Raw genomic sequence first — 13,033 nt, 5'->3', positions numbered from 1 at the left:
TTACCCAGCAAGTACCCCTATTTTCTAAAGTGAGTGCTAGAGGACTTTTGAATGAAATAGTCAGTGCCTCAATCTCTGAGAATTTTCTATGGTAGAAACTCCAAAGAATGGACAATCAATCCGGACTGATTTTAATTTGTATGTGTTAGCTGTAATTATGTAGCTGTAATTTTAGTTATATAATTGGCGTGTTTATTTTCCTTGCCATGCCCACAGCTGACCCATGTTGGTCAGACATGTGGTTATGCACATGTTGACTGAGGATCCACAATTATCATGTACTTAATTTTCATTTTGTTCATCATAATCATGATGGTGTTGCTGATGTCACTAACTATAGCTACATGGTAGTGATGGTCAGGACAACCGAGAGGATTTAGGGGGCCCAGGACAAATTTAGAATGTGGGACCCTATAACCTGTAATTTTCAATAAAGAAAAACAGACAAAAGGACATTACAAGAACAAGCTTAGCTAAGTAGCTATTAGACTACAGCTCAAGCAAACTAGCTACTAACTGATAAGCTTATTGTTTTAGCATGCAAACCAAGCTGGGGGGCATACCCTCCAGGAAAATTAGACTCTCTGAAATTGATTATGAAAGCGATTTTACTAGAACAAGGTTAGCTTACTAGCTACTGGACTATAACTAAAAGCAAACTAGTTACTAACTGATAAGTGTATTAACAGTTTTAGCATGCACCCCCAGGAAATTTTTGAAAATTAGACTCTGAGATTGAATATGAGAGCAATTTTACAAAAACAAGCTTAGCTACTAGACTACAACTACAAGCTACTAACTGATAAGCTTATCAACAGTTTTAGCATATGCAAAGCACGCCAACCTAGGAGGGTTTGGGGGCATGCCCCCAGCTAGGAAATTTTTGAAAATTAGACTCTGAAAATGAACATGAGAGTGATTTTAGAACAACTAAAAGCAAACCGTTAGCTGATAAGCTTATTGACAGTTTTAGCATGCAAATCATGTCAAGCCAGGGGGTCTGGGGAATGCCTCCAGGAAATTTTTGATTATTATACTCCTCTACCTTGTAGATCTACTTTCACAGTCAAGTGCGGCTAGCTACTTTTATTAATGCTCTCCAGATCAGAGCCATTGTACGCCCACGCACAGAACACGTGTCTATAGGCGGACTCGGCCGTCGTTCAATGGTCATCTTGGTTACAACATCTCAACCGAGATCTCATCACAGGTTAGATCGTCATAATCATAATCGTCGCCGTTAAGGGCTTGTCCGCGTTTCGCCACCTCAGTGACTCGTGAGCATTCGTCACAGCAACAACCTTGACACTATGGCCATGTCCAGTGACAATAGTGGATGCTCAGGTGGATATGATTACAAATTTGCTGATGATCCACCAGATCGTCTTGTTTGTAACATTTGTCACCTTCCCAGTCGAGATCCTTACCTCACTACATGTTGTGGACATGTTTTCTGTAAGTCTTGTCTGGACTATGTCAAGAAACCCATTGCTGTAAGTAACGTTTGTCCAGTTTGCCGTGAGAAAGAATTTCTGGCTTACGTCAACAAACAAGCTGATCGAGAGATTAGGAGTCTTCATGTGATGTGTACTAACAAGGAGAGAGGCTGTGAGTGGCAGGGTGAACTGAATGACATCAATAATCACCTTGGAAACAGTGATGGTTGTCAGTTTGAGGATGTACAGTGTTCCAATGAGTGTGGGAAGGTGTTACAACGACAATATCTAACCAGTCATGTTGAGACTGAGTGTCCATGTTATAAGGTTGACTGTCGGTACTGTCACATTACAGGAGGAAATCAGTTTATTGAGGGAGAACATAAGAAGCAGTGCCCCAAGCTTCCTTTACCTTGTCCTAACAGTTGTACACTTAGTTGTCCTTATTCATTTCGCAATTGTAAAGGACGTGCACGTACACACCCTTATGCCAAAGGAGTAATTCGATGTATTTCTCGTAAAGACATGGAAGAGCACAAGAAAGAGTGTCCTCTTCAGGAAGTTAAGTGCTCATATAAATGTGGTAAGATGTTACAACGACAATATCTGACCATTCATATTGAAACTGAGTGTCCATGTCGTAAAGTTGACTGTTGGTGCTGCCACATTACAGGAGAATATCAGTTTATTGAGGGAGAGCACAAAAAACAGTGTCCCAAATTTCCCATCTCCTGTCTGAACAAGTGTGGAGTTGGAAGTCTCCCTCGTGAAGACATGGAAACACACAGGGTGGAGTGTCCTCTTGAGATGGTCCAGTGTGAGTATCACAATGTGGGATGTGGAGAGAGGATGATGCGTAAGGACTTGGAGTTTCACAAGAAAGAGAAAATGGAGAAACATTTATCACTAACTTCATCCCAACTAACTACAGTAATGATGGCACTACATCCAATTGTTACACAAGCAAAGCATTACTGCAGAGACACACACTCAGCCTCAGTCATTTTAACAGCACAGTGGTCTCTCAATTTAATGGCTGGGAAAGCAGTGGTGAAATCAGATGATCAGGTGTGCCCAGTAATTGTGTGTATTGGTGACATTCATAAGGAGAGGTCCATATTATGCAGTGACAGTGCATTTTATTCTCATGATAAAGGATACAAGATATGCCTGCGTGTTAATCCTGCTGGTAATGGTGATGGTAAAGGTACTCACCTGTCAGTGTTCCTGTACCTCATGAAGGGTCCACATGATGATGAGCTATCATGGCCACTGAGGGGAAAGTTTGAAGTGAAACTGTTGAACCAGATCAGTGACTGTAAGCATCATTCAGGGACTATGATCTATGATGATAGTACCACAGATGTTCATGCTGGTAGAGTCACCAATGGTAACAAAGGTAAAGGCTGGGGATGGTCAAAATTCATTTCCATAGAAGACCTCCATAAGGTCACTCCCACACGTCAGTATCTCAAAGATGATTGTATATTTTTCCAAGTTAGTAAACTGTAAACATAGTTACATTTGGAACCATAACATACAGTGTAGCTTTAGTTATATCCTCTTCAAAGTTGTAGTATTGTATTGTTCTCTCACAGTTCATGCGGTATTATGGTGGTTGTATCCATGGTTACTGTCACAACTGTTATCTTGTCCAAAAATCAATTATCATATAAGTGCATAGTTTTGTGCATACTTTAATTGCATTGATTTTTTTTCAGTTTCACTCATTAATCATATTACAAAAATAAGGTTTTAATTGTCATGCCAAGTTAACTGCAGTATAAAAGCAGCCCGTAACAGAGATGACAGGTGCCCAGAGTGAAAGCCAGATATCAGGTTGTTCCATATGCATGTCTTGCATGATTTCTCTAACTTAACAGTCTCTAAACTTACATTGTACTGAAAGTGTTGGACAATAAATGCTTAGCTTTGACCTAGCTACAAAGATTGAGTAGTTGGTATGGAAGATAGCGAGTTTCTCACACAGCTTAGTCAACAGAAAATTACTGAGGGTTATACTAATTAACAGGCCTGTTGTATGCTACAAGGAAGCTGGAACACAAGTAATACTGTGCACCTTGGACTATTAACACTCACATGGACTACTGTTAATACTATGATATGTGTATATAGTCTCATGTGGCCAGACCGCATTTTATTCTTTGTCAATGGGTAGGGAGAAAATCTCATCCAGTGCTGTTTTATCCTTAATTATGCTGTAGCCCCAATAGTGCTGTTCATAAGTATGTGTATGACGGATGTAATTTACTTAGCACTTACAGTTACTTTTGTCTAATTGTTGTGCAACAAAATCTGTTATTAAATTAAACCTTTCTATTCAGAGTTTGTCAGAATAATTATAGATGAATGGCAAATGGATAGTCTTCGATGATCCATTTGCCATTCAATGAATGTAAAAATCTATTCTGAGGCCAAAATAAATAATTCTCCATTTCGATATCAAATTACATTTTCAATTGAATTTGCCGTTCATGAATTGATTGCAAAGTTAAATTCCTATTATTTATAAAATTAATAGTAATTTAAGTTTGTAACAGATTCTAAAATTAAATTAATTCAAAGGTAAGACCCTGTCTAGAGATTCAGTGGCATATCTAGGGGTGAGCCTGCACCCTACCAAAGAATTTTGGTGCCATACCAGAGGTATTTGTATACGAGATTGAGATACTCTAATAAAGCAGTCAATCACTCTAATAAAGTAATCATATTATTTAGAAAAGCAGCGTAGCAAACTATGCAGTTATAAATAAGGATTTTTCTGTACTTTATCAGTGATATAATTATTATGCTAGAAGGGCTTCCATTGTGAGCAAATTAACCTTTTTTGCTCTTGTGCTTTACCGTCTAGATACACCTGGTCTCATATAAGTGTGTCAGGGGCGGATCTAGGATTATAAAAGGGGGGGGGGGGGGGGGGGCTAACTCAAGGTACTAATCTCTTGGGTGGAGGTGTGTGAAGCATGCTGGAACTAGGGGGGCCTGGGGGAAAAATAGATGCTAAAATACTGCAATTTGGAGACATTTCCACATAAAATGTATATTTCTGCCTGTAGATATTTTATATACTGCCTTTAGATATATATGGCTCTCTGCAGCATTTGCAAATGGAAAGGTTTGGGTAGGTTCAGACAACCAAGCACATGATGCACCCTCTCACAATTGCGTGCATGATAGATTAATAATGTTGGAACTGGAAAATTTTGAAATTTGCATGATACGAGATGTAATCTGAGAGCATTTTCAATGGAAATTGTGTACCTGACTTAAGTATACCAGTACCAGTAATAACTACACAAGTAGATGAACAAGCCTTTTAAACAGACCAATGCATTTCACTGTATGTATAGGCACAGGCAGATTTGGAAAAATTCCATAACAGAACCAACTTTTATGCTTACACTGAATGTTCTATTAGAGTAGTTAGGTGACTGTTCTATTAGAGTATCTCGATCTTGTACACCTCCAATGCTGATCCGGGTCCTTTTTGGATAACTTTTAGCATAAATCCACTAATACTGCCTTGGAAAGATGTTTATAAGGTGGTTTTATGAGTATTTGTATTATTAGGGATCATATAATTATGTTAAGACAAAATTTCATTATTATCCTCAACATATTGATCAAGTGAAGCCTAAATATGAAGGGCGGGGGGGCTTCAGCCCCCAAAGCCCACCCCCCCTAGATCCGCCCCTGTGTGTAGCTACTGTGCAGAACTATTATACAACAAATAGTTCAGCTAGGAATAGCCTGACCCATCAACAATTGTACACTATAATATAAACATCAAGATCAAAATATTCTAATAGAATAGTTTCCCTAATGCAGTTAGCACTGAGTCATACAGGCAAATATTCAGTAGCTAACAGTATAGCTATTCTGCTAAATCAACCTCAAATTCAATTTCAGAGGGTCTAATGTTAAAAAATTTGTTAGGTACCATGTATTTCAGTCAGACAATAGCAACTTTGTTAGTTAGAAGCTTACTATATAAAATATATAGATCAGGATGCCATTATAGAGCAGTCACCCAATCACACGTGCAACAGTTAATAATCATTTTGTGATAAACTCATGCTGAAATCACGCTCAGATTAATTCCATCTCCATGGGGGGTGCCCACAGACCCTTGTCGATCATTTGGTATACTTTACATGTTAGTGTGCTTTGCACACAAATACCTTCCCCAGTATGGCCACTCTTCTAAAAGTCTGGATCTGCCTTCTTGTATCATTAGTGCAACATCAATAGATAGCTACTGCTGTACTGCAGATAAAAGATTTTCACTCATCATCAGATGTTGGTGTTTATCAGTGTGTGTTTATAATAACAATAATCCTGCTACTGGTGTGTGGTCAGTGATGAGCGCTGTATAGCACTCACAGCAAGCTTTAACATACGCAATTTTAATGTACTATCGGCCCTAATAAAGCAGTCAGGTAGTTGCTGAAAGGATGCACAAAAATGTGGTCTAGAACAGTTAGCAAAAAGACAATGCATGGTTTTCATCCAAGCTATACAGGTTGTTCCTTTACCTTATATAATTTAATCATAATCATAATCAGTATATAGTAGGCACGTGTATGAAATTTACACAAGAGAGACATCAATTTATTACCTTTCGGACCACTTCCAATACTTGTCGGTTGCTGGAGAGATATAAAATCAGAGCAGTTGGATGAGCAAGGTAGTATCACAATTGCTAACTTCACGAGTCATTACATGCAGTCAATCATTAACAAGCACTGTACAATTATATGAGGGGGCACAACACATCACACACACGCACGCACATGCACACACAGAGGCCTGCATGAGTCAAAACTTTGCCTGAAAATTCACCTATTAACTATGCTTTTCAGTATTCCCATACTTGCATTATGCTCCTAGGTTAGGCCACTCCAAATAAATTCTCTGTTTCCCGTCCACCGCCCGAATCTGGTTACTGTCAGCTCTAAATATTCCACTATTCCGTATTCTTCCACTATTAAGTCTATTTTCCGGTTATTCTTGCATTCTGTACAGGCTCAGTAAAAGCCATCTTGTACAGTGTCAGCAGTACTATCAAGAGTTCATACACTAATATTATGAACTCTTGGTACTATCAAGTCAGCACAAATTCACGTTTTTCTTATTTAGCTACTTAAAAACGAAGGTACAAGCTTAAGCATGCTCTTTTTATGGTTGTGCCCGGCAAATGATAGCTTGAAAAGCTGCCAATCGTATAATGAAATAATGGAAATGGAACGCCCGCCCGGGAAACAGAAGAGAAGAGAATAAACGTCTTAATGATTAAGACAAAATATACATTACAAGCATACAGGGGCCTAGACACAGGGGTACCATGTGCTGATGGATCAGTACAGGAGCCCTGGCAAGACTTACATTAACTAAAGGTAAATTAAATTACAATACACAAAAAAAAAAAAAAAAACTATATCTACATATATGTAATACTTAAAGTTTACCTAAGGTGGTCTAAAAGATCCCAGCCCGGGGAGGCTCTAGAATTAAAAATTCTGTAAGAACAGGACACAGCAATGCGAGCTGCCTGCTCAAACAAGGATCTTATGGTTTTCTTTGGCACTTCACAAGCAGTAGCCATTTGAGCAATTGTTTCTGGCAAAAAGTGGCCTAAACAACCAATTTCAATTGGAACAAGATTGACAGTTAACCCAGAAAGCTGGAGGTCATATTGCAAGGAGCTATATCGATCTTCCTTTCTAGCTCTAGCAGCAAGAAGATGTTGCTGGGTATTAGTTGGTACTGTCAATTCGAACAAACAAATGGAATCATTAGAAACCAATACCAAGTCAGGCCTGCTGAGGGTGGAGGAAAGATTGGTTGGGATGGTACTAGGGGGGCTGGAACTAGCTAGATAACCAGGAAGGTCAGCGTAAAGTTTGAATGTTTCAGGTAAATGCTGTTGGAGCCCATGAACAAGGACCTGTAAAACTGAATCATGTCTCCAGGTATACCTGCCTTGATCTAGAGCAGCAGGACAGCCAGTCAAAATATGGTTTGTTGTGGGTTGAGGAGCTTGACAAAGAGCACATCTAGGGTCAGTAATGATGTTCCATCTGGCCAGGTTCATAGGGGTTGGTAGAGTGTCACAACCAGCACGTAGCAGGAAGGACAGCTGTTTTTCAGGGAGGCCATACATCAGTCTCTTCCACAGAGGGCAAGCTTGCTCCAGAGTTACAATATCTAAAAATTTATTTTGAACAGTTAATGGTTCCAGTTTTGACTTCCAATATTCAATGTGAGCAGAGCGTAAGTTGTGGCGAGCATGGTTCTTGAAAGTTGCAGAGTGAATGTTGGCAACTGAAGCCTTAGCAGCAGATAAACAGTCAAGGACAGTGGAAGAGATATCGGATCTGTTAGCTAAAATAGAATGTCGCAGCTCTATAATCAGTGGATCAACTGACCGTTCAATAGCCAGAATGTATGAAAGTTTGGCTGATTGCTTCAGGTGTGGTAAAAAGGGGAGATCCAACACATCCGGGTGGAAAACAGTTCCAGGAGTACAATTTCTGGAAAGGTTCAACCAATTTTTCACAAATTTCAATACTGATGACTGTGCTGAAATAATAGAAGACACGGTAAGCCTCTCAACAGCTAAATGAAAATGTAGAACAGAAGACACAAAGTTTTTTAAGATCCATATCTTATATTCTCCCCGAACAGAACACTTATCGATGGATTGTAAAAATTGTAAAATTTGTTGCTTCATGTTAGCAGAAGCTACCGATCGAGCAATAGTTGGAGAAACACCAATAGTGCGACCTTAGCAAAACTCCTTACTTATTAAACTCCTTACTTATTTGGAGTGGCCTTAGCAAAACTCCTTACTTATTATATATCTTGAAACATTTTAATCAGTGAATGCTCTATTAGAGTATTTCAGTACAAAGTGGCTGTTCTATTAGAGAGTATCGATTTACGAAGCTTTGTACAATGTAGGGATTGTAGCTATTTAAGTGCTCTATTACAGTTTGCAGTTTCCACTGATTGCTCTATTAGGGAGTATCAATCTACTTTCATGGAATTAAACTCCATAGTTTCCTAATATACTAGCAGGCCAATATAGCACTTCAGCCTGATATGCTTTTATTATGCTGGAATATTTGACGCAGACCTACGCACGCACCCACACATCCTATATCACGTGAGATGGATCACGTGATACGAACTGTGTACAAAAAATTTACGGACTTTTGGATCGTTTCAACTTTATTATAGGCGTGAGATTCAAAACCTTGGGAGTGAGAGCGTAATATTGCGCCTGAAATCGTGAGAATCACACAGGATGCGTGGCAATTTAGAGGTATGCGTAAACGTTATCTATTTGTAGCCCTCGAGTACACTATAGCCAGAAATTTATATATTTTTCAGCCTGTAGCTAGCTATCTACGTTCGTACCTACTGCATACTCGTGTATACTTAATGTAGGTAAATTTTACCGTGCATCATTATTAGCTAAACAGCCTAACTTATAGGAGCTAGCTATACAGTGTGTAATTTTACGTACAGTATATTTTCCAGAACACATTATTAATGCCGCATGCAGGGCAAGGCTACAGGCTACTGACTGTAGCTACAGCCTGTAGCCTTGCTGCCTTACCCTGCATGCATTAATAATATGTTCTGGCAAATATAAGGATATTTTATTAATAACTAGACTATCCCGATAGAGATCACAGAAAGCCTGTAATGTAAAACATGCAGGGAGTCAGAAACAACCGGCTGAGAAACTTGAAATTATTGCTAGGGATCAAGTCACCACTGGGCCTGAGATACTGTTACATGTTCTAGTTATATGTTTCTGACTCTGTGTATTCACTCCCTGCCTTCTCACAGTAGTGGCACAGAATAAAGAATAGCTAATTGTGCTGAATGCAGAAAAAAGAGACCATGCATGTGGTGACTTGATCTACAGACAGCTTGTAGAAAAAACAACAATGTATAGCTATGCATTGTTAGTTAACTTCTTTAAACTACTAGTATGAGTACAATACTTTTAGTTGTGTCAGCTATTCGTGATGGTAGGAAGAAATAATGAATCATTTTCTTCCCACCCAACAACAAAACAAGTGGTATGTGATGAAGCCATGCTGCAACATGTTTATGGATTGCAACAATAGGCAATTATTGAATGCATGCATATATATATTCACCGTTATGCCATTTGCTTTACCTGTAAACAACTCTTGTTCATTGTCTTGGCTTATAGCTGAATGTGTTGTTGACATCGGTTGTCCCAGCCATCTCTGACATTTATTGCTGACCCTCAAGACCAAGCAAGAATGGTCAGAGCTTTTTTGTAGTCCTTTTAATGGGTCATGCATGTCACATCGCGCATCTGTCTTAAAGACAAAAGTGAATCTTTTATTATTCTATATGTCAGGACAACTTCTTAAGGTTGAGGAATAACTAGCTATATAACAATAACCAATAACCAGTAATTAACTATCAATGACCATCAACTTTAGAAATTACACATCTACCAAAATTAGATGTGCTCATTATTATTTTGGTTCTATCAATGAGTAAATTTATACGGCTCATAATGTCATTTTTTATTTGCTTGCATTTTTTTTTTTACTAGTGCATTGTGCTCAAGTTTTGTCCTATTATGCCAGCATTTGATCCTTATTCCTATTGTTTCAGAAAATCGTCTTTGTCTTCATAGGAAGAGCGAACATTTGATTTTACTCGTACTAGCTACGTACTAATCACATCTTATAAAATTCCAGCTACTGTATACTATCCAACTCTATCTGTTGTAAGTACTCCTTTTGGAAATATACCCAAAATTAAATCAACTGCTATATAAGAAGTTGTCCATGCTGACTCAATAGAAACATTTACAATTATTATGTGTAAATTATAGTGTTACGTACGCCCCTACTAATGATATACAGCCTCGGTTGACATTGCATTTGGGGAAGATGTCTCTTGACAGTCTAAGCCCTATCTATTCTTCTCTATTCTTTGTTCTGTAAGTCCTGGTTTATAGTTCTGTAAGTGTAACATAATCTTAAATAAAATGTCCTAGCTTAGAGTATTAAGGGAGTGTCATTATAGCTAGGGCTGGTTTCTCTTTACATTAAAATAAAAGATCTACCATGCACAATATTTGCTATCTACATTCATTGACTCTGATGTAGAGCTGCAACTGCTGAATGCTGTATCAGAACATCATTTCTCTGCTAGCAACTCTAGGATAACAGTTACAGTATAGCTTAAGAGGCTATTCTTTAGTTGTTAATCCTTAGAGTACATTAGAAAAGACATTCACAGGAAATACCCCACTGCACACTTATTATATATTTCAAACTGCCAGCTCAAAGCAAGGCAATAGTTCAGTATACAGGCTCTAGAAACCCAAACTATTTTAACAAATTGCATTCCCTAGTTATACTTATGTGAGGAATATGAAATTCTCCATTTGCTCTCTACATGTTCTCAAGAATATTTTGCTACTCCTGTAGTTATTCATGTTTACAATTTTTTTGCAGTGTTCATGTCTGCATACATCACGATGATATCCACTAGTCAGATGATCACCATAATGATGATACTTTGCTACATTAAGCTGTCAGGTGATTTAATAATCTACACAATTCACCTAAAATGTAAAAAGGATGTATCTTTTATAAATAGCTACTAGACATGATAAAGGCCAGGTAGCTAAGGCTTTACAGTGAAGCTAATACCAGAAACTTTACATTTAAGTAGTTATTATAGCCATGCTATTTGATATTTTGATACACCTTTTTACAGCTTGGTACACATATTCTTTTCTACAGATATCATTGCTTGTATAGTTTTCTATTCTGATTTGTTGAAATATTTAGATAAACACTGAATTGTGACCGAATTTTGGAAAATCACCCATATGGGCGCATTTGACAGCTAAAATATTTAATGATCACATCACAAACTTTATAGTGCAAATCTATTTGTTAATGGTTGTAAGCCATTCTCAATACCTTAAATTACAAGAAAATTCTTGAAATATTTTTGAAACTGTGCCCTGCTCTTATTAGCAACCTACTAAACATGAAAATTCTAATTATTTCACGTGCGCCTATATGGGTGATTTTCCAAAATTCAGTCACAATTTGTGGAGGCTCCAATCTACTTCTGCACAAAACACCACATTTTTTCATGTTGTATTCCCTACGTCGTGCTTTCCAATACTGTAGAAATTTTGACAGAAAGAAAAGTTGACTGATCCACACTTATTAAATAAAAAATGTATTCCAGCATAAAAGGTGCAGAGTTTGCTTTGTTAGAAGTTTAGCAAATGCACCTACATAATTATGAAATGGCTAATGATAATGCATTTTAATAAAAAAAAGCACAAAAGCCATTATTTATTATTTTTAACATCCCACCTTTGATTTTGCAACTTTTTACTGAAAAGTGAATTGGCCAATTTGTGACTGAATTTTGGAAAATCACCCATATGGTCATGCATGAAATAATAAGAATTTTAATGTTTAAGGATGATGCTGTTTATAAGTCTGTTTGCGTTTACCAGAGCCCTTGTTTCTTATTAATAACTTTTGTTACATGGGCCAACATTTATAAGTGCTGTGAAGCCCTTTAAACACCTCAACTGTTTATCAAAACATCTCTTTAATACGGCCACAAACAAGTAAGTTATAGGGCTTTGAAAATATCCATATATTTAGTATAGACAATTCAGGCATACAAACATGTTTACAACTGACTGGGCCTGCGAAAATAGGGCATGTAGGCACACTTTTTCAAATGTTCATCACTCATAACATTTTGTACCATAACGCTGTGGTAATGCAATTTTCAGCTCTTAGTAAGCATTGCATTGGCTTTAGGATGCAAGTTACAGAATGCAAATATTCTGTTCCAATACTGAGATACGACTTGTAAAGTGACGGGGTGTAGTTTGTGCCCACATGCCCTGTTTTTGCAGGCCCGGTCATAGTCATGCTTGTTCCAGTACAAAACCATTGGAGTGATCACTTCTTTAATAATACTATATTTGGTGGGGGCTCAGGTGCACGTGTACTGACCATAGTGCAGAGATTAGTTTTAAAACATTTTAAAAATTTTCTTGTAATTCAAGGAATTGAGAGTTTATTAAAGATTTACTACATGAAACTTATGCGTACTGTATATATTTTATGTGTCAAATGTGCCCAAATGAGTGATTTCCAAAATTTGGTCGCATTTTGGCTTTCAACTATGCTTCATCCATTATACAGTGTTACAAACGTAGAACAATATAAAGTACTAGTAATAGCATGAAATTGGGGATAAATACCACGAGTGTTACATTGAAAATGGGTAAAATTTTGCAATGTGAAGCCAAATGAAATTTCCATTCTCAATGCAACAAGTGTGGTATTTATCTCAAATTTACTGCTACCCATGCTAATACCATACTTGTACTTTGGTTGCCAAGCAACGGTTGTTAGAGTATAGTTGCTATGGAAATTTTGGAATTAAGTTCACTGCTAGTATAGAGACTTTGTATAGTATTATCTCTGCAATTAATAAGCTTAAGCCAATTATGCTTTTATTAT

At 37.6% G+C, this 13,033-nt stretch overlaps 1 protein-coding gene across 1 annotated transcript; it reads left to right on the top strand.

Moving 5' to 3' along the window:
* The first annotated feature begins 1,121 nt into the window (after positions 1 to 1,121).
* On the top strand, positions 1,122 to 3,157 carry LOC136253009 (TNF receptor-associated factor 4-like). Its single transcript, XM_066045597.1, has one exon. The coding sequence runs from the start codon at positions 1,311 to 1,313 to the stop codon at positions 2,946 to 2,948; it is 1,638 nt and encodes a 545-aa protein (XP_065901669.1). The 5' UTR covers positions 1,122 to 1,310; the 3' UTR covers positions 2,949 to 3,157.
* Positions 3,158 to 13,033: the final 9,876 nt, after the last annotated feature.

The sequence above is a fragment of the Dysidea avara genome, chromosome 4, assembly GCF_963678975.1.
Source record: "Dysidea avara chromosome 4, odDysAvar1.4, whole genome shotgun sequence".
NCBI lineage: Eukaryota > Metazoa > Porifera > Demospongiae > Dictyoceratida > Dysideidae > Dysidea > Dysidea avara.
Note: the sequence above shows the minus strand (reverse complement) of the source record. Positions and strands in the feature narration are given on the sequence as shown.

Excerpts from the sequence above, each read along its gene's own strand:
- LOC136253009 (XM_066045597.1), top strand. The coding sequence starts at position 1,311 with ATGGCCATGTCCAGTGACAATAGTGGATGCTCAGGTGGATATGATTAC.